The sequence below is a fragment of the Cydia splendana genome, chromosome 12 (assembly GCF_910591565.1).
Source record: "Cydia splendana chromosome 12, ilCydSple1.2, whole genome shotgun sequence".
In the NCBI taxonomy this organism is placed as follows: Eukaryota; Metazoa; Arthropoda; class Insecta; order Lepidoptera; family Tortricidae; genus Cydia; species Cydia splendana.
This window is the reverse complement of record NC_085971.1, coordinates 9,158,811-9,180,309: the sequence shown is the minus strand read 5'-3', so window position 1 is coordinate 9,180,309 and position 21,499 is coordinate 9,158,811. Positions and strand designations below refer to the sequence as shown.

At 40.6% G+C, this 21,499-nt stretch overlaps 2 protein-coding genes across 4 annotated transcripts in view; one reads left to right on the top strand and one right to left on the bottom strand.

The window, feature by feature from the left end:
- The window catches only part of LOC134795511 (regulating synaptic membrane exocytosis protein 1), a 61,736-nt gene extending 60,218 nt beyond the window's left edge, over nucleotides 1-1,518 (top strand). For all 3 annotated transcript variants that reach the window (XM_063767378.1, XM_063767377.1, XM_063767379.1), the window contains exon 18: nucleotides 1,297-1,518. In XM_063767378.1, coding sequence (XP_063623448.1) covers nucleotides 1,297-1,503 — 207 coding nt within the window. In that variant the 3' untranslated portion in view covers nucleotides 1,504-1,518. The remainder of the gene's footprint in view (nucleotides 1-1,296) is intronic.
- The window catches only part of LOC134795563 (intraflagellar transport protein 172 homolog), a 47,506-nt gene that overhangs the window by 15,281 nt on the left and 10,726 nt on the right, over nucleotides 1-21,499 (bottom strand). The window contains exons 11-35 of the mRNA XM_063767459.1: nucleotides 20,907-21,037; nucleotides 20,679-20,767; nucleotides 20,317-20,456; nucleotides 19,780-19,904; nucleotides 19,310-19,415; nucleotides 19,007-19,228; nucleotides 18,014-18,186; nucleotides 17,533-17,649; nucleotides 17,110-17,280; nucleotides 16,766-16,834; nucleotides 16,394-16,639; nucleotides 15,227-15,368; nucleotides 14,730-14,937; nucleotides 14,258-14,474; nucleotides 13,737-13,860; nucleotides 13,235-13,346; nucleotides 12,298-12,465; nucleotides 11,829-11,914; nucleotides 11,570-11,757; nucleotides 11,155-11,397; nucleotides 10,715-10,811; nucleotides 10,374-10,514; nucleotides 10,038-10,156; nucleotides 9,488-9,596; nucleotides 8,504-8,632 (exon numbers count right to left, since the gene is read on the bottom strand). Coding sequence (XP_063623529.1) covers nucleotides 8,508-8,632; nucleotides 9,488-9,596; nucleotides 10,038-10,156; nucleotides 10,374-10,514; nucleotides 10,715-10,811; nucleotides 11,155-11,397; nucleotides 11,570-11,757; nucleotides 11,829-11,914; nucleotides 12,298-12,465; nucleotides 13,235-13,346; nucleotides 13,737-13,860; nucleotides 14,258-14,474; nucleotides 14,730-14,937; nucleotides 15,227-15,368; nucleotides 16,394-16,639; nucleotides 16,766-16,834; nucleotides 17,110-17,280; nucleotides 17,533-17,649; nucleotides 18,014-18,186; nucleotides 19,007-19,228; nucleotides 19,310-19,415; nucleotides 19,780-19,904; nucleotides 20,317-20,456; nucleotides 20,679-20,767; nucleotides 20,907-21,037 — 3,668 coding nt within the window. The 3' untranslated portion in view covers nucleotides 8,504-8,507. The remainder of the gene's footprint in view (nucleotides 1-8,503; nucleotides 8,633-9,487; nucleotides 9,597-10,037; nucleotides 10,157-10,373; nucleotides 10,515-10,714; nucleotides 10,812-11,154; nucleotides 11,398-11,569; nucleotides 11,758-11,828; nucleotides 11,915-12,297; nucleotides 12,466-13,234; nucleotides 13,347-13,736; nucleotides 13,861-14,257; nucleotides 14,475-14,729; nucleotides 14,938-15,226; nucleotides 15,369-16,393; nucleotides 16,640-16,765; nucleotides 16,835-17,109; nucleotides 17,281-17,532; nucleotides 17,650-18,013; nucleotides 18,187-19,006; nucleotides 19,229-19,309; nucleotides 19,416-19,779; nucleotides 19,905-20,316; nucleotides 20,457-20,678; nucleotides 20,768-20,906; nucleotides 21,038-21,499) is intronic.

The window sequence follows — 21,499 nt, the reverse complement described above, 5'->3', positions numbered from 1 at the left end:
TTGTAGTCCAAATCGTCCTCCTGCTAATTATGAGCCACGCAAGAACCACTAATGGAACTTTCTGGGAAATAAAGAAGAAATGTGTGCTTATCTAGAAGGTCCCTCTTTAGCTCCCATAAACGGACCACAAAATCTGAACTTAAAAAATGTTTTATGCTCTTTCTAACGGACACAAATGTGAATGTGACAGAGTTATACCAATTTTAATTTAATTACCCTCGTTATCTAAAATAGTCTACTTATATGTATCTAAAATAGTCTCAGTTTTTACAATATTAAAATTTCAAAATACTGGTAGCGCTGAGGCACGAATCTCGAATATTTGATATATAAGTAGGAAACAAATTTTTCCCTTGACATTTCACGACGTTCGTGACATTGTTCGTGCATAACCCCTCCAGAATATTTTAATCTTATGGAAATCAGAGTTTTCCCACAACCATAAGTAGGCTCGTAGCGATGCAAAGGGCCTCGACAAAGGCCCATATTCTCGAACATGCTTTTGACGTACCAAAATATATTGAAAATAAATCCGTTGCGTACTCGCTCATTCTTGAGTTCATCCAGATATGTATGAGCCCCACACACTAATATTCGTGTGGAATTGGTATTATATTAGCATCTCATTCACGCTTCTATATGCCCCATGGGGTAACGTCGTTATGGTTATTGCATCATCCAATATCCGTTCTCACATGCGTAGATTTAACTAAAGAGCCCTTGTCGACGAAATTACTGTGCCATGAAATGTGTTTATCAAGTCGTATAAAAGCGTAAACAACCGCTCAGATTGTGAGTTCATTTGCTTGAGCACTGTTTTAATGTATTCACATAAGACGAACTTAAAGACTCGCAACAACTTTCTAGTAATATTCCTACTCAGGATAATTATGCTGAATAACACGCTAGGTAACTATAAATAACTAAATATTATCGGACATTATTATTTACACAAATTTATTAAATCCCACAGTAAGCTTAATAAGGCTTGTGTTGTGGATACTTAGACAACGATATATATAATATATATAAATATGCAAAGTAATATGCTTAACAATATTTCTAAACTTATTATTCTACTGATAGTGGTTAGGTTAGCTAATTACTGTGGGTACTTTAGCGGAAATAATTTTGTCATCAAGTCATCATATGACTCATATATAGGTATTCCAAAAACTAAAAATATCAAATAAAAAGTAAAACTGCAATCCTTTCTAATTGGAATTTTTGCATTGAGTAAGTACATATTGGCTCACACACGCTCACTGAATTTAAAAACACTCATTGTTCTATTAGATCTCGCACGCACGGCGGGTGTATGGCGTGAACGGCGAGGTGCCAGACTCATACGTCAAGTGCTACCTGCGCGATGGCGACAAGTGGCTTCACAAACGCAAAACGCGAGTTGTTCGGCGCACCACCGAGCCGCACTTCAAACAGACGCTCAAATATCAGGCAAGTTCTCTATTCGAATTTTTTACTAATCACACCAGAAGTAATTAATTGATGTCAAAAAATATAGACGGCGGGCGTTGAATACAACGTTAAGAAACAATTGCGGGCTATGAAAGCTGATCCTGTACTTTACATATTCCAGGCAAACGAGGCTCTGGGGCGCACACTGGTGGTGATGCTCTGGCAGCGCTGCGGCGGATTCGAGCACAACCTCGCCCTCGGCGGAGCGGAGATCACGCTCGACAAGCTCACGCTGCCACAGCGCACGTACGGCTGGTACCCGCTGTTCCCCGCCACCTCGCTCGCGGCCGACGAGTCGCCAGACTGATCCAGGGAGCCGTCGCCGGAGCGCCGCGACAACTAGCGCCTCCGCGACGGCTCACAAAAACTCGTGTTTGGCCCCCTTGTCACGTGACGGCGACCGGTGACATGCTTGAAACCGTATCAGCTTAGACCCAACATATTATGTAAATACCGCGTCATAACAAAATGCCATAATCATGATTTTAATTCTATAATAATATATTCAACAGTCACAAATAAAAGCTGATGCGCACTCAATGTAATGTCACAAGCAACGCTGATTTTAGTCCTTGTCTACATGTATAACATCATGAGGTAATTGTGTAACGCCCATTTCCACAAGTGCTGCCCTATACAGACTCCAATTCGTGTTAGTTGTTAGTTAATACGGAGTGTAAATAATTTTAATTGATGTACGAGTAATATTGTCTCAATCATGCTGCCTATGGCAGAAGCATGTAAAACTCTTAGTCATGCGCGAATTTGTTCGTGTATTATTGGATTATGTAAAACTTGAAAGTAAAATGTATTAGTCATGTTGACAAAGATTTATTAATCGGCTCACCTACAGATACTTGGATAAATATTCCGATGATATTCGCCCGCTGATTATACAAACGGGATATTAATTTGATGCGACCGTCTGACCGATGTGCAACAGAGCTCACTCAGTGACGTTGCCGTGGAATTAGTAGTACTCGTAATAACAAAAGGAGCTTATAGTGGATTGCTTCTACTCATAAATTATGCGTAATGTTTGTAGCAATTTTATATGTTACGTGTTTGTATTGACATTATAGTATAATATCGTAAACTTATAGACATTGCGTAAGTAGTTGAATGTTATACTGTTTACCAACAAACTATATCCTGTAGTATGAACGCTGGAAGCCATTTTAACTGTAGAGATGTTACAGTCTAGGTATACTCTATTTTTATTAGTACCTACATATCTACAAATGTTTCCACTTTTCAAAATTTCGTACATAACTATATACCTACGTTACTTTTTTAACAAATGATTTATTTTGTAATATGTATTATATGCCTAAAAATACATAATCAGACGTAACTGACAACTTATCTTGAACACATATTAAATTTAATCTCAGAAATAAAAATGAGGAGGCATTATAGTTAATACTTCCATTAAAATGAATACTTCCAGTTCAATGATAAAATTACATATTTTACGTAAATTTTCAACAACATGCTGTTTACTAGAAAAACTTTAGACAAATTTTCATCTAGGTATTTAGTACCGTAAATATCTTGTAAATAGCTCGTCTCTGATAACCCCAACTTCGACACTTTGCCTTATACGATTAATAAATTTCTAACGTTACTCTAGTGGTTAAGCGCGTCTAGGTACTATTCTTCCAAGGTTGTGCTTTAGTGAATTTTCCCTAATACATTATAATACCTCCAAGTCGGTCTTACAACATTCGACATTTTCTAATCTACCTACTACATTGTAAGAGCTTGGTCTCATCCCATCAAATCATATGCCCAAGCTGTAAATATGTAGAAACCCATGCATGTTCAATGTAAATCTTTTATCAAAATTGTCTACGCACAACTACTTTCGTGATAACATATTACTCGTAGGTACTTATTAGATGCCATTAAGCGTTTCCAATAGAATAAATCCCAATTGATAAGGAAAAACTGTTTACTGTTTCTACTGTGCGCACTAACTAAATTATCAATCAAGTCAGTTACAGATGTAAGTAGTGCACAATTATTTTCCATCGTATTTTCACGGAAACTTACGAACGTGTCTTGCTATTTCAGTCAGACTCGGTACAAAAAGTACTGACATTGATTGAACTAGCATGACAAATACGAACGTTTCCGAGAAAATACGATGGAAAACAATTATGCACTACATCTGTAACAATGTATTGTATTAGTCGATATCAATAAATTTGTTACCTACCTAGTTAAAGTTAAAGGACTCGTACCTAGAGAAAAAAATGTTTTCACCACACCAGCTCGGAAAGGCTTACTTTGCTCATCAAAAACTGACAGCAAAGTTGCATTTTATTCACATGTGAGGCAAAGTAATCAAATGCAAATTTTTAGTTGTTTTCTTATGTTTGCTGGTAGAATTGACTTTTAAATGATGATTTTGGATGATAAATATTTAATAACATTCATTTGGATTTGATTTGGTTTGATTTTGTTTTATATTTTACATTTAATATTTGCTTCGGTTTGGTGTGGTGAAATATTTTGTGTTTCACTCGGGGGCAAATTTTGTTTAACCCTCGTGCTTTAAAACCCTCGCAACGCTCAAGATTCCATTTTTCGAACCACTCGCTGCGCTCGAGGTTCAATTTTGGAATCTTTCGCTTGCTCGGGTATCAATATTAGCACGAGCGGTTAAACAACAACTTTGCCCCCTTGTAAAACAAATAACTATTTCAAAACCATCGGCTAGGGCGCACAATTCGTAATATGAATGAAAACCTACAAAATCATAGATCAGATTAAATATTTATGAAAAATTAACAATCGTTCAAAGTGCATATCTAAGAATGTAATTTTATAATGTAAAATGTCTTGTCAAAATCTGTGTTCTTCCAGTGCTGTACTACTTAGCTTAGTGGCTCGCTGACAATATATCGAATAATACGAGCGCTTCGATCGTACGTAATCTAAAGTAAAGGGTATCACTAGCTTAGCGTGCCCTATTCTAGACTACTCTAGTCCACGTTTTGCCTACACTTATTAGATACTATTTATTACACATTACTGTAGTTATTATTTTATCACGGTTGTACATTTTCTAAGAGAGAGAAATATTGAATAGCTAAAAACGATCCTTTACTAGATTAGATATAACTTAAAATAATATTTCTAAAGATATCTATACCTAGCAAAATGCCTGAATCAAAAGGCCAGTTTTATCAGACGTATTAACTAGTTTGTGAATTTCTCAATTTAATGATATACCTAACGACATTATCAAAACAAAGCACATTATAATGTGCAATGTACTAGGGCTCCCGATATCCGTGCTACACGCCAACCCGTGCATCCGTGTTCTTAGCCCCGGCGGTGCTAAGCCTCCGAATTACACGAACCCGTCAAAATCCGTGACCGTGTAGTGCGTTCGGATCCGGATCTCCGGATCTATTGTTGTTGTTCTGTTCTTTTTTTTTGTTTTGCTTGTTATTGGTAATGTATTATTGTTCGTTATAAACTTTTCATTCTACGCTCTTATAAAGAACGCGTCCGATCGTCACTATACGTCGAGAACGGGCCGGACCCTTGTGTCCGTGGATCCAGACACACGGGTAACACGGGTACAGGGATCTTAATTACACGGATCCTTATTACCCGTTCCGAACGGGCCACAAATCCAGTTTCGTGTAGCACGAGAACGGGGCCCCGGCAACGGGTACCCGAAACCCGGACCCGACCGCTAGCCCTACAATGTACTACATGACGTGTCGATGCGTAGCAAATTGCTGAAGTCCACGCAAAATGGTAATCGAATCCGATTTGAAATTTTGAGGACTTAGGAAATGTTTATATGCGGTGACACATATATGTACCAATATTAAAAAGTATTGATCAAGTGTTATAATTCTGTTTTGTCAAACTATACTTAATAAATAGGAAGCTTTTCATTCCAATTCATTCAATATGAACCTTTATATTATAAGTTATATGTGACGTCCCACGGTCAAAGGTACCTTATGGCGGGTATGGAGTTATGCATACCCCAGTAATCTACAATAAATAAGCTATCGATAACACAAAAGATCAACCTTCTAGGTTGCGTAGTTGCAGAGATATGATTTTTTGAAAATAATGTTGTGAAATGAGCAACTTTACGATAGAGAAGTTTTAAGTTTAGCCGCCTAAAAAACTATGTTCCTGAAGTAAGTTACATAGTTGACTACAAATAATAATGCCTTATATATCTGAGATTAAAAAAATATTGCGACTTGTTCTGTAATGCAAATAGAAACTTTTGATATCGACTGATTTATGTGTAGACTAACCAATCTCTTGAAAATAAAGTTTTATTTCATTTTCACGATTGATTGCAATGAGCTCTCAAGATTTAAATTTTATCTATTAGAAAACGATACTGACAGACAGTTTAAGCAAAAAACAATACCGATTTAGAGGTGAAAATGTATTTTCTGACTTTTTCATATAAAATCACAAAATTGAATATTTTTACTTTTAATGTGACACACAATCAATTTTTCTGAGCACATATGAAAGAAATTCTGTCATTCAAATGAAATAAATCCTAAAACCCCAACTAAATACTATATTTAACCCCTTATGCCACTTTAAACTTACATAACAATAACAGTATTTGCTCCATACATTTACGAAAAGGTACCTTATGGAAATAAATCTAATAATACATCACTACAAAATATCAATCATATTATAGTTTATCTTTTATGAATAGAAAATATTAATTTACATTAAACTGCCCCCAATTTAATTAATTCTTCGTCATAATAATCTTAAAAAAGACCAATAATTTGTATGTAATGAAAAGGTACCTTGTGGTCAAGTTACATGATGAGGCATGATGATGATGGAACAGTTAGGATAAACTAATAATATTTTGGGGTTAAGATGGTATAAATCGTCTATTTCTTATCAATAATATATTTCGGTTGCTATTGAAGATAAGCGGCATTGAGGTTCAATGACCTCAGATATTCCATAAGGTAATGCGTCGGGTATTGGCATTTTTCAGCAAACCAATGGCTGATTTACTGCATGCGACCAAACCAAATGAAGATTATTCTAGTTAAGAAAGACTTGACGAGAGTAACTTTGGTATAATAGCAGTCTACTTGGATTTGTGATGTCGGTCTATGTACGGTTATAATATTTGCGAGGCGCCCCAACCAGAACTGAAATTATCAAATTAGTTTTGCAGAATGCTAATACAGTTCTCTACCAAACTTCTTTTCCCGTATTGACTAGTTTTTTTGGGAATTTTCAATCTTTTTTCCATAAGGTACCTTTTCTACTAAACTCTGAGACGACATTACTAGGCTTATAACTAACTTATAACAAAAATAAAAACAGGTAAACAAACGTTACGCATTAAGGTTTCAGATCACACAATAAAAAAAAAATGAGCATTTTTTCACCTCTTTACAAAACATTTAATATCTCCGAAACTAGAAACCCTCATAAGGTACCTTTTTCCGTGGAACGTCACATATATTGCGTTTTGTAGACATCTATTGCTCCTCTAATTATACAGTACTAAAACGCGCTGTGGTTGAAATATAACATATACATATTGATTGTTTGTTAATATTTTATTATGTCTAGATAATAAATTATATATTTACTTAAAATAATATTAAATCGTATCCGATACAGTCGGCTACGAACAAACCACTTACGCTTACTATCTTGATATTTTAGTATAACAAAAAAAATATTTGATATAAGAAAGAGTTGTAAAAAGACGTATTATCTAACGTTGTGCCTCGAAACGCCCCGATACCGAAGAATGCCGTTTGTTTTTATCATCCTGGCCCGTACACACTACCAATGTATAATTTCCTTTCGCCCTAGTGATATGCACGTGGTCCACTTACCTTTAATGTCTGTATCGCTCTTCAATGTGATATGGTATCGGATATCATGCTGATCACTTGTCTGTATTTAGGTGTACGAACTTTCTTACTTCATGTGTCGTATTGTTTCTTCCTAGATGCAAATTGGTCATTTCTACAGCCGCTATCTTGATGAAAACTAAACAATTAAACTAAAAATATTATACATAATATATGATCAAGTAGGTTTGGACGGACATATTTTTAAATAATGAAACTCGGTTTTATATGTTGTAATACTTGTAATATTAGTCGGAAAAATAATACATTAACACATGTTCATAGAACGGTTACTTATTGTTACTATATATCGTGTTCAGTATTGATCAAGGAAGCGGAATAGAATTTCTACAAATGACTAGTACCTACTACTACGTAACAAATATGTGTGTCAAAGTATATTATATTAAATAAATGTGATAACAAATGAGTTTATTATAGCGATATAAATATCATTGCTGAAGTTTTATTTATTATTATAGGCTACTTTTACTTTGTATATTTTTTCGTGATTATAAAATATAACGTCAATCTACAACTTCATTCTATATTAGAATTTGAATTTTTCAAATAGTAAGGCCAGTTTAATGTTACTTAGTACGATGATTTGTTTTTTTTTATAATTTACACATAATTTTAGAAAACCACTAACAATTTTAAGAATCTGTCGCCAGATTGCCGACATTTATAATGCAAGCCTTACTTTCGGAGACCCCCGGTGGCCTCCTTATATTATGTATAGAAATCGGCCCCTTAGGTATATTATGCAAACCAGTCCCGTAGGTATGTGAAATAAGAGTAGTGAAACCTTCCCATCTGTTTTCCCTATAAAAAGTCCATCTGTAGGTATTCGTGGGCGTCCAAACAGGACATTGAAATTACCGATTTGATCAGAAATTAAATTAGCTCTTCGATTGGCAATCTCATCTAGCGTCCACACATAGGTACACAATGTCATAGTGGGATCGGGGAGACATGTCCATGAATTTCATTTTTGCGTCCACACCAACACACCATACAGTAAAATTGTCAATTTAATCAGATTGTGGGAGAAATTGTCCCGTCTGGACGCCCACTTATATACATCTGACTATGCCTGGTGTGGCGTGTATTGAATAGTGACGTACTTGTCTATATCTGCGAGTAGTCGGCGGGGCCGCACACGCGCGCGATGTGCTGCAGCAGCGCGGCCGCCGCGCCGCCGCCGCGCGCCGCCGCCACCAAGCGCGACCACCACTCTCGGTTGGCGCACCGACCTGTCCACCGCACAGCATCAGAGGACAATCGTACATCGACTAACGTCGAACGAAAACAAAAAATGTATCTCGATGACAGATGCTACAAAAAGTCAGGTGACTATTTCCATACATTATTGAAATTTCGATTGGTGAAATTTATCCACGATTGTCAGCTTAGCTAGGCCCCAGGCACGTCAAGATATATGAGGCCGTTCTAGGGCATGCTTATATTTGTGTAATATTTTACGCAAACGCGATGTAATTCCGTGTAAGGCCTGAGTGGACGCTCGTGTTGAGCGTGCAGCGGGGCGGGGCGTGCGGCGTGCATATTAAACAAATGCAAACGTATAGGAGCGGCCTTAGTGCACGCTGCTCAAATCACGTGTGAGCCCGACGCCACGCTGCACGCCCCGCCGAACGCTCGGCTTCGAGCGTCCACTCAGGCCTTAGGTACACTATAAGTCGTCGGGCGAAAGCTCCGCATCGATGACGCCAATTTATATACCATTTCTCTTTGGTAAGTTTATTTTGTTGTAGTTATAAGCCTTTACACAATAGGCTATCTACCGAGCCCATGGTACAATCAAGTGTAAAAATATGGGTGCACTCATAAACATGTCCCATAGCTTTTAGGTCAGCGAATTAAGAACTATGGGACATATTTTTGAGTAAGTTGTATGCACCCATATTTTTACATTTGATTGTACTGTACAAGAGTTTCTAACAAACTGTGCTTATATTGTTGCCTAGCTGGTGGGACACAATAAAAACAAGAAATAATTGATTCACCCATATAGAAGTGCCATCTTGAAAAATGGGTTAACATCATTGCATTCTTGATTAGGAATAATATAAATCCTCCAATGAACTTACCGTTAGTAAATGTGACCAATCTACTACCAAGAGGGTATCCGGTGAGCACACAGCAAGCCTCTTCGCCTACACTTGACCCGTACACTTCGCGGCCGTCCACCGGTAACGTCTGAAGAATAAATAGGCATTATTAAAAAAATACCTCTTCTTAAAGTCCATCCGTACACGACGTACCTACAAACGACAAGGGGGGAACCCTTATGTCAATGCGCATTCGGCAAAATCCTATAAAAAATATCTGCGCAATAAGAGCGAAAAATCATCGTTCGGCTCGGCTCGCATCGACCAGCGCCTGCCAAGGCGTCGACGGCTTTTTTGCTCTTATTGCGCGGACATAAAGCTTTTTCCTATCGGCTTTTGCCGAATGCGCGTCGATATATCTGAGAAGACACTATAATACGGATGTATTTTAAATCTGGAGCCGTAGTCGAACTCGAACTAGGTAATTGCATCTCACTCGTACTTAAGGGGTTCGAATACGGCTTTTTGTCGACCGTCGACGACGATAACCGTACGAGATTGCGACGATTACCTGACCTGAACTCCATACCTGTTCGACCGTCCGCTCCATGGAAACCGCAAGCACCCACTCACGAGCCTCGTCAAGCGCTTCACCGCGAACGCAAGCGCTGTCGAGTAGGAGCGGTGAAGTAGGCCAATCCGTGCACTCTGGATCAAACAACCGTTATCAACGACATGTGTCCATAGTTAACAAGAGTGCAGTGAAAATGTAACCCTCGCTCAACACGGACTGAAATTAAGCACTGGAATGGACGGAATGTCAGTGGTCTATACAAAAAACTGACACCATGCACAATATTCTATGCTCTTAGAGATTCAGTGTAAATAGGGTGCACCTAAGGCTGCAATTGATATGATAACTTACCAAAATCTGTGTAGTCAAGCAAGTGTGCGGCGTCATCATCGGCTGCCTCCGCTAGGTCCAAGCTTCGATTCAGCAGAACGAAGGCCTCTCGAGCGCCGTTGCTACCTTCAGCGCGGACTGCCATTCCACTCACGTAGAAAGCTGATGACGTCAGATAAAACTTTTGAATTACAGTTTTTTCTATAAATGCAGCGTTTCATATTGTAAAGTATCATAAAGTAAAGTATCAAACCAGATAATTATGTATTTAAGGGCGTAACTATCAGCTTTCAAGTATGATTCCAATTTCATTTTTATAAAAACGTAAACAAAATTATGTAATGAAAAATAAAAAGTCTTACCAACATCAGCGACGATAATATCGGAGTATCGCGGTATAGCCCGCGCTGCTTTTGCAGCTATCTGAGGCACATGAAGTGCCATCAATAGAGTGATCGCCTAAAATGTAACATTCCAACTTTTAGGAAAGTAAGCAAAGTTTTACTCATATCAAAAACTGTCTCTTCTACACTCGAAAATTAAAGACATGGGAACTTTGGGAACTTAATTATTGTTCTTCTTATCTCTACTTATATCTACTTCTATAAAATATAAAATAGCGGGTATCGTAACACAATATGGAGTTCATTTTGGCAAGTCAGATTAAGAACTATATACATGCATAGCTTTCTTGATTTCCAATTAAATATTATGGCTACTACGTCCCTCCTCAACAAAACATGCACTTGATGCGAGTATGAGGCCTAAGAAATATTATGTTAACACAATGTCAAAAATATACCTGCACTGCTCTATCATCAGCCCCCGCCGCTAACATCACCGTCGCGGCATCCTTCAAGGCGGTTAAAGATTTCGGAGCAGCTGACACCCGCACTAACACTTCGCTACAAACTGCCTTCGCTAAAGCTGTGTCACTGTCTGAAATAGACACGGTTCCATCTCCAATGTATTGACGAAGTGTGTCTAAGGCTTGGGTTAGTGCTTCGGGAGCTTCTTCGCTCTCGATGTCCACTCCTTCCATGCGCTGGAAAAATAAAAATAATATTTTGTTGATATTAATAGAGAGAAACAGGTGACGCATCGCAACGTATACAATTTGGTTGAACACGGATCGCAAGACATAATGAGGCACCTTAGAGCTCTGCCCGTTAAACAGCCCTGTCCGTTGCCAGCTCGGACTATAAACTAGCACTTACAGAATGCGCCTTGAAGAGATGAGCAGCGTATCGCAAGGCATAATGTGGTGCCTTAGAGCCGGCGTGAGCCAAACAGCGCTGCCAGTTGCCAGCTCGCGCTAAGCGCTCCAAGGCCTCAGCTTCAGCGTCTGGCTCTGACATTTGAACCACTGGGCTGGGCTCCTCGACTTCATACTCTGCTGATACACCTGGAAACAAAAAAATACTTAACTTTTGCACTGATGGATTGAATAGACATGAGAAAATTAGATGAATTTACCTGGCGCCTCCTCTTCATCTGTAGCACCATCTGTAAGAGCTTCTCGTAGTTGTTCCCCAACCTCGGGTTGGCCGATAGCAGCAAACCTGGCACGACAAAAATGAACTTAATTGAGTATTTTGAACGTGTGTGATGTGTGTGATTTTTAAATCATATTTTATAATTTGCATACACCTCACCCGCGCCGCGGTGGTGTACTCAGTCAATTCAATTCCGCTTACTACCAGGCACCCACAACACAAGGGCGAGTCTGACAAAAAATCAACAAAAGACTGATAACTAAATACTTACAAATGATTTTCAGTAGGCATGCGTTTAGGTTTATGGGTCCTTAAATTAGCCTGAATCTACTAATCTGAGTGAATATCAGCAGCGCCACCCGCTCCACCGGTCAAGTGGCACCGCGTCGCAGCTGGACGGTATCCCGCCATTCTCCTCTAGAAAGTAATCTGTAGTCTGTATATGTTACCTAGTGGCCAGCATGTCGGCGGCGGCGCGGCGCCGGGCGCCCTGCAGGCGATCGCGCGCCAGGCGCGCCGCCCGCAGCGCCGCGCGCTCCGCCAGCCGCGTGGCGCCGCCCGCCGCACCGCTGGCGCTCGCCTCGCAGAGGAGTTGAACGGCTTCCCACCATTCCCCACTAAAAACCGACATTACTATCATTTTTAATCATTTGGCTCCTCGTGTGTGCTTGCTTGGCTTTTAGGTACAGGTATGATATTTTCGGACCTATAGCCTGATTAACATCAGTTTTGCTTGAATAATGTCGCTAGATATTGCATATTATAAATTTATATAATTTATCTATTATCTCTCTCATTTTACTGGATCTTGATATACAGATGCGAAGCCTGGACCCTAACACAAAAAGAGGAATACACGCTGCTGGTGGCTGAACGGAGGATCTACCGGAAGATACTGGGACCCACTCGCGGAGAAGATGGCTCGTGGAGGATACGCAGGAACCAGGAAATCTAAGATCTGGTGGCCGAGCCCAACATAGTAGGAGAAACGAAAGCCTCAAGACTCCGATGGCTCGGGCACGTGATCCGTATGGGTGAAGATCCAGCGGTTTGGAGAGCGTACTCGGGCCGTCCGGATGGTCGACGACCGGTTGGACGTCCTAGGTATCGCTGGAGCGATGAGGTCCTGAAAGATCTAAACGAGCTCGGTGCCGTCGATTGGACAGAAACGGCGCTAGACAGGGAAACATGGCCTTCCTTAGTGTCAGAGGCCACGGCCAGGTTCGCTGCGCCACGGTAGTAAGTAAGTAGTAAGTGTATCTATTACCTACTTCGAAAAATAAATTCCTTCCACGACATATTTTACAACTGTATATGTACTTACAAAAGAGTTCTTTCGTCTATGTTGCACTGGAGTTTATTGACTACCTACACATATAAACTCACCGATCGGCATGTTCGGCAGCTCGTTGTAACAAAGGAGGCACGGCCGAAGGCACCGGTTCCGCGCTGTCCGGTAGATACTCCCGTGAGACTCGCGTCGCCTCCTCCCATAGTTCTGAACGGGCATAAATTAACACATGTATGCCCCCATTTGCCTTGAATCTTGCTAACAGTACAAGCTTTGCTTGGTTGGGGACTAGATTATTATGTGTAAGGTTTTCCCGAAATATAAGTCGAAATATCGTCGAAAGGGCTATATAAGTCGAAAGGGCTTAAACAAATACATTTAGGTAAAATAAAAAAGTGTCGAGGTCTACGTTAGTTTAGTAAACTTATTTTTTTTTAATTGTAGGTATGTATGAGTAGGTATTTGTAATTTTTTATAATGCTTTTATTTAGCTGTTCAGTTGTCATAAAGATAACTGAAAGTTGGTTGTTTTGGTTTTGTGTTCTCCCTTAGCTATCCCTAAATTCAATAAGCGAATGCCAATAAGAGGAGGCTCACCAAGATCTTTGTAATGTTGAACCACTTCCCTGGGTCTGTTGGCCCGTATCATGAGAGTCTCGAACTGAGCCAGGTCTCCGCGCTCGGCCGCTGCTCTCGCTCCTTCGACCAGGACTTCTTCGACCTAATACCAGATAAGGAAAGATTTAAGGGAAATATTTCATACCTATATTTGATAGATTTATTTAGCACGGATTGTTTAAATTTGTTTTTAAAAAACTCTCTCTGTATGAAAAATAAAACCATGTTGAAAACCGGAGACGTGAAAGGTATACGGAATAAATGTGGGATATAAGAGGAAAGGTAAACCTAAGAAAAAGTGGATGGATGATAAAAAAAGAAAGCAGGTGAATGATGAGATGACGAATGACAGATAGGTATAGAAGAAAAAGACATGCTGCGCCGACCTCAAGTGAATTGCAAGCGAATAATGGTGAATGGTGAAATACGGTATTCTAATCCTGGTCTATATTTTTTCTTGTCGTTTCCGCGAATGCTACCACTTCGTCCTGCAAACTAACCAGATGAGTAGCATGTTGCTCCGCTAAAACCAGCGCCCGCTGGTGATGGCCGCGCGTGAGCCACATGCGGACAGCGTCGTCAGCCGCCCCGGCGCGCAGGAAGGCCGCCTCGGCCTCCTCGGGCCGCTCCTCCGCGAGCGCCGCCGCTTCATGCCGAGCTACTTCGCGTCGCGTCACACCTCCGCCTAGCTCGCTCAGCTCCATTGCGATATCCCATCTGAAAATTACATGTTGTGAGTATCGGAGTAGTAATACCTAGTTATTTAAATAACAAACAACAAGGTGGCCACTAAAAACATATTTAAAAGCTGACATAGAAAGGACCACAAAAGTACATAAACAATTAAATGTGGTAGATAGCACCAAATCTGTGCCAGCAGGGCCCAAAGCCGCCAGTCCCCCTGTCAGTTACACTATTTGAAGCGGGTCCTTGAGCACACAGTAAAGGCCACAAAAGTAAATAAAAGCAAACCTCTGTGCCTGCAGCGCCCATCTCGCCCCCAGAGCCGCCAGTCCCCTGGCCGCCAACAGTCTAGCGCCAGCCGACCCGCCCAGCGCGGCTGCCCATTGCAACGCTACTTGTTGCTGGACTCCGCTGGGCGCGTGTGCGCGAGCTACGCGCTCCGCTCCCTCCCACTGACCGGATGACCGATACATTTGAATTGCGCTCTTCCAGTCACCTAAAAGTTAGATTTTCGGCTGATTATACCTATATCGATGTTTTCTATGGGATAATTAATTTGCCCATTTTTTGTAATTTTAGTGTTGGATCAAACGTATAGAGACTATAGAGGACACCGACTAGAAAGCAATTTAAAATTCACTTTTTTAAATTTCAAAATAATTTTGGACGTAGTTATAGAGGTCTATGCCGTGGCAGCGGCAGTACTAGGCATACTATCTACGGTTATGTTATACAGATTCATACAAGTAAGTGATAAACAATATGAAGGATTCCATAATACCTACCAGCCTGTATGTAATAATTCTCAGCGGCCCGCAAATCGCCAGAAGCGTGTAGCGCCTGAGCGACATGGCGCCGAGTCGCTTCCAGTAAAGAACTGCGATGAGCCGCTACTAAGCGCAGCATGGATTCGTATTGAGAGGCTTCCTAAAACATCACGAATATCCCTAGAAAATAGGTATCTACTTCCTTAATTATTGGCGACAATACCTATGTTTATTACAAACTCCAGCGGCTCGATTCGGAAAATGAATTAGATTTCTACTAGACTTCAACAAGTTACGATACGGATAATTTAAAGATATTTGTAAGATAGATATGTCAAATTTGACGTTTCCGCGATTCTGGAGGTCCTCTTGAACGATTTCGACAAGTTATGACTTAGATATCCATGTCACATCTAGTCGATATCTAATGTAGATCTAATTGATCTCTAAATCGTCTCAAGATCTTGTGATTATCTCGAAATCCGAATAGGCCTGCAGGTCAAATATTGAGCTGGTGCGTCGATTTTTTCAGTGACTGTAAATACTTTCAGAAAATAGGTGCCAACATTTACGAGTATTTTCACACATTAAAGACAACTTTACGTAAAAAAAAAAAAAACTCCTACCTACTAATAAAACCTGTCGACCGCGTGGCGGCTATGAACAGCGACATACATCAAGGGAATTAAAAGGTCTTCAGGAAGTTTGAGTTAAGGTCCCCAAACACTTAACAAAGCCTTTTCTCGTCAACCGTTGTTGGGTTAAACAGGGCAGATAAGCAACCGGGAAAGTTCCAGCGCATTAGGAGAGGTAGGTAATTAACAAAAAACCGGCCAAGTGCGAGTCGGACTCGCAAACGAAGGGTTCCGTACCATTATCTATAAAAACGGTCACCCATCCAAGTACTGGCCCCGCCCGACGTTGCTTAACTTCGGTCAAAAATCACGTTTGTTGTATGGGAGCCCCACTTAAATCTTTATTTTATTCTGTTTTTAGTATTTGTTGTTATAGCGGCAACAGAAATACATCATCTGTGAAAATTTCAGCTGTCTAGCTATCACAGATCACGAGATACAGCCTGGTGACAGACGGACGGATGGACAGACAGCGGAGTCTTAGTAATAGGGTCCCGTTTTACCCTTTGGGTACGGAACCATAAAAACAAATTAAATGTATCCAAAATACCTTATACATAGATATAGCTTCATCCGGTTCACCAAGCCCGATATAAATTTGCTCCGCCTTCCTAAACTGCCCCTCGCTCCGTAACTGCTGAGCCAGCGGTATGTAAATGTCCCTGGTTTCGTCCTCCGATAACTGCGCCGCAGCCAGCTTCAGGCCGTCTGCGACCCGGCCGGCCGAGTTGTATGCCCGGACGCATCTCTCAGCCATACCGCAGGAGGTTAGGAGGCGCTCGGCTGTCTCCCATTCCTAAACACCAATAACATTGAAGATTGATTTTTGAAGTACCTAAAGTGAAGTGAGTGCAATACTTGTCTGTCAAGATGGCAGGAGGAGTAATATTGTTTGACTATGTTAAAGAGTTTTTGATCTAACCTGAGTAGATATGAAGTGGTCAGCTAATTGTTCACACTGTTCCCGAATTAGGTCCTTGTCTTCTATGACCTGCCAAAGAAAAATAGGTTAGGAAACTGAACTGAGTAAACAGTCAGTACCTAAGCATGTAAAATCCTAGTACAGGAGAGGTCAGCAAATGCTCATTAATACTTTGCTGTCTGTACAAGAAGAAGAAATGGGAAACCGTACAAATACGCGACTCGGGCCCGGAAACCCCCCTGAAAATAGTAGAATAGTAGAGACTATAAGTTTCTTTTTAACCTGTGTGTGACTGTAATAAAACATATATATCACGTACAACATAAATAGATATAAGAGCATACCTGTACAATTTGCAAAGCCTTCTTATAGTGGTGTGCCTTCAAAGCCGCCGCTAGGGCGCCTCTGGTGTCCCCGGCTTCTATAAGATGCGGCACAGCTGCGCCAGCTTGCCGCGATGACACGAGCCACGCTCCCCAAGCGCCTTCTAATCGGGTCACTTCGCTTGGACAAGTCTAGTCAAAATAGAATATTAGCTATTGTAGCAAGTAGCAACGTCAAAAAATAACAAAATATGCCAGTGAAAGTAACTGTCTCATGGCTTCAAGTTACGATGTTATCAGTGAATTTAAAAATTTCCGAATCCATATGCTGTGATTTCCGTAATCCACAAATTATAATAATATCTACCAGAAATATATAACTTAAGAGCAAATGTCCAAGGTCCATCAATAAACTTAGGTTTACGAGGCAAAAAAAGTATGTACCTCTCGGGCTAACTGAACTGCCCTCGCGAAGTTATTGCCCTTAGCATAATACTCGACTGCAGTTAGACTGTCCCCGCGGCGTTCAGAAATTTCTCCCGCCATCTCCCACCATTCCTCCTGCAAGTTATAAAACTACTTAAGTACTAACATTGATTAGCAAATTTTACAAATACAAGCAAAAGGTACAATTTTGGCACCAACGTTGTTACCCCCGTAGAACGGCTGCTTTACCCCCTCCTCCTCCTTTATATATAGTTAAATTTTCTAGAAATTTTCCGAAATCTTTTCCAACTTTTTAGAAACTCCGCATCTTTCATCTTTTCACATCTGTTCTCATGAACAATAAAAACGGGCCACTTTGTAAGAACATTTCCATGCAACTGCAACTCTTCTTGGGTGAACTGCAACTTCTTACTATAACTAAATTTGCTTCATTATTTTATTGTGAGCATTTTTCAGGTACTTATATACTACTTGTTACCTGAATCAACTGAGCATGGACGGTCTCGACCAGCTCGTTGTCTCTCAACAAGGCCGGTTGTTGAAGGATCAGCCCAGCGGCCCTGCGAGCGCGCCCGCCTCTCAACCACAAGCGGACTGCCGCTTGGACGTCGCCTGATGCGGCTAGCTCGGCTCCTGCCTCACCTAACCTTCCTAATAAGAGAGAAAGCCATATTGTGAGAGTTTTAACAGTGTTTCTAGGCCTACTTGTAAGGATTTCAAGTTCCGGCGGTACCGTGACCGTGACTTTGCATGCTGTTGAGTAACTGTATATACGTACTGAATGTTTTGGCATTGCATTGACTCAATATACAGATAGGAACAGGCGAGGTTCAATGTAGTAAATTCGTGGTGATTAGCTACTAAAATTCTACACATCTACGTGTAGTCTACATCTACAATCAGCAGTAGAAGTAGCTAAGCGGGCAAGGTGTTGAAAATGTCTTAGCGCGGCTTCGTTGCTCAATTAGCCTCATGCATGAAATTTATATTTGAACGAAATAAGTTTTTATTCGGATGTTTGTTGCCGTTATATCATGATGCAAATGCATTTCTGTTATTAAATTATCATTTAATTGCTTAAAATAATAAATAAAAAGTACAAAACTTTGCCCGCGAAAAGCTTGTGAGCGAAACGCAACGCCATTAGCCGAAACGTCACGTGACATCACTAGTTTCAACAAATTGTTAGGACCAACCAAGAGTGAAAGAGATGGCATTATGACCGGACTCGCCACTAAACTAAGTATCAAACGTCAATTGCGTTCACACCGAGTGACGTAATCACGCTCTGTCGAATTCGCGCCAAAAATTATGAACGCTTAAACCGTTCAACATTTTTCAACATTTTAAATATTTTTTTAGTAATATTATGGGAAGATTTATAAAAGTATTTTTATTTTTTCCGGAAATAATGATTTAAAAAAGTAAAAAAAAGTCCCGCATGATGCTAATTGCAATATTTTTTCCTTACCGGTAGAAGTCAAATAATCCATGTACTGCTGCTTCAAGGTGGTCACCGCCAGTCGATCAGTCTTCTCTGCCAGGGCTATAGCTTCGGCCCACCTATTGAACTGCTTGTACATGCTGATCGCCATCTCCGGCCGGTTGGCTTTCTTCGCGTAGAATTCTTCCGCGGTGGCTAAATCTCCGGAAAAAATAGCGAGTTTGGCTCGAACTACGGCACAGTGAAGACCTGATTCAGAAAATCCAGAAGATATAAACTACCTCCTAGTAATAACAAATGCAATTGCTCGTGGAATATTACAATATTTACCAGCTGTTACATCGCCATCGCCTTCTCTTGCCGCCAACTGAACAGTTGTCTCGAGATAGTACGCGCGAGCTTCATCGCCGATCTCCCGGTAGCATTTTGCTGCTAGCTAATAGACATATTTACGGTTAACTTCATGTCGATTGATCGTTGGTTTAACTAGGTATGTGTTGAAAATAAAATCAGTCTACTTGCCAGCTTGTCACCGACAATGCTGGTTTTAGATCTCCTCCCACGCACCAAGGGAACAACAGTGAGTGAGTGATAGACGAGTGAGTACGGGGATTTAGTGAGTGATCTTGGAAGAACAGTGTCAACTAAGTGGATTTGGTATGCTACTTTGAAACATCGGCTCATGCATTCCTCTCATCAAGTCCTAGCTCGTATCTACTGATTTACAGAATGTTAATTTTAGTTTGTTAGTTTAGACTGTTTAGTTAGAGTAATCGTATCTTACCTAGTCCTATAAATACCTGAATATCTTCGTTGGCAAACGCTCTCTCTGCCAGCTGTCTCCACAGCGGAGCCAGGTCGGCGTTGCCGACACCGTCCAAGTAGCGAGCGCACCCAGACAGATCGCCACTACGCAAGGCGTTATCTACAAAATTATGTGACGGTCATACTCTCATTTTATGTCCGCGATCAGCCTCAGCACTATCTAATTGTAACGCATCTAGTATAGTTTGACGGAGTTTAGACGCACGAATAAATAAACATGAAGGATGACTTATGAATTAACAAAAACAGATTTCTATATGTTCACATACAGACAGAGCAAAACTTAACAGTCATGTCTCATGTTACCTATTCAATTGAACATCACAAACGGTTTACAGATTAACTCCTTATAGATTGCAGAACCTAATGTACAGTCGCGATCAGATATATCGGAGCGGCTAAGGCGCTCACAAATATCTGAACACGCCTCTATTGTCAGGGCGTTAGAGTGCGTGTTCAGATATTGTGACCACCCTGGCCGCTCCTATATATCTGATGGCTACTGTACGTACTGAAAGCGAGCCGATGCTCGTCCAGCTGAAGATACGGCACGTGCCCGCCGTCTAGCAGCACCTTTCGAGCGTTAACTTCCACGGCCACGCCGCCACCACACTCCGCCATTTCCACGCAGCCGGGGTCCCAGGCACTGTACCTGATATTATAGGTATTTTAATTAATTAATAGTTCTCTAAAAAGTACGTACTAAAGCCTCTACATCTCAAACTCAAACTCGAGTCTGTAATAAGTTGAAAGGACAGTTCTTTTCGGAGGTTCTTCCGAGGTTCGACTTAATTATAAGAATCTAAAAATCCGAGTCAAGTCTTCAAGCACAAAAGATTCGAGTCTTAACCAACACTAATTAGGTGGGTCATACCAAATGAGAAGATGTGTCGGCGTCTGGGCAACAACGGCATCGCTGTCTTCGATCCACTGCACGAATCCCACTCCACTTGCTATAATTTCCTATGCAGAAAAAATTCAATGAAGTAGATATTCTTTAAAAAAATCAGTACAAAATTAAACTCAAAGATTGTATATTATACGCTCTAACATCGACAATAGTTCAATAAGGCGTCGCAGAACCTTATGGAGATATGCTTACCTTGTCGCCAGACTGCAATTTCAACAGGATAAGTCTCCGGCGCGTGTCTCGCATGAGCAAAAGTTGTCCGCTTTCGTTAAGCTCCAGCCAATCAACACGTGCTTCGTGCCACCACTGGCCCAGCTGAACTCCTGTTTCACACGAATTATTAAAATAATAAATAAAATAAATAAATATTATAGGGACATTCTTACACAAATTGACTAAGTCCCACGGTAAGCTCAAGAAGGCTTGTGTTGTGGGTACTCAGACAACGATATATATAATATGTGTCGCTTAACTTCAAACTCGGGTAAATCCATTCGACCCTTTCAGCAAATATCTACCCTATTACCTTTTCTTAATACCAAAATCGTATAATCTGACAGATGGATTTACCCGAGTTTGAAGTTATTAAGCGACTCATATATAAATACTTAAATGCATAGAAAACATCCATGACTCAGGAACAAATATCTGTGCCCATCACACAAATAAATGCCCTTACCGGGATTCGAACCCGGGACCATCGGCTTCGCAGGCAGGGTCACTACCCACTAGGCCAGACCGGTCGTCAAATTAAAAGGTTTATTTATATTACGTATGCTTATGAG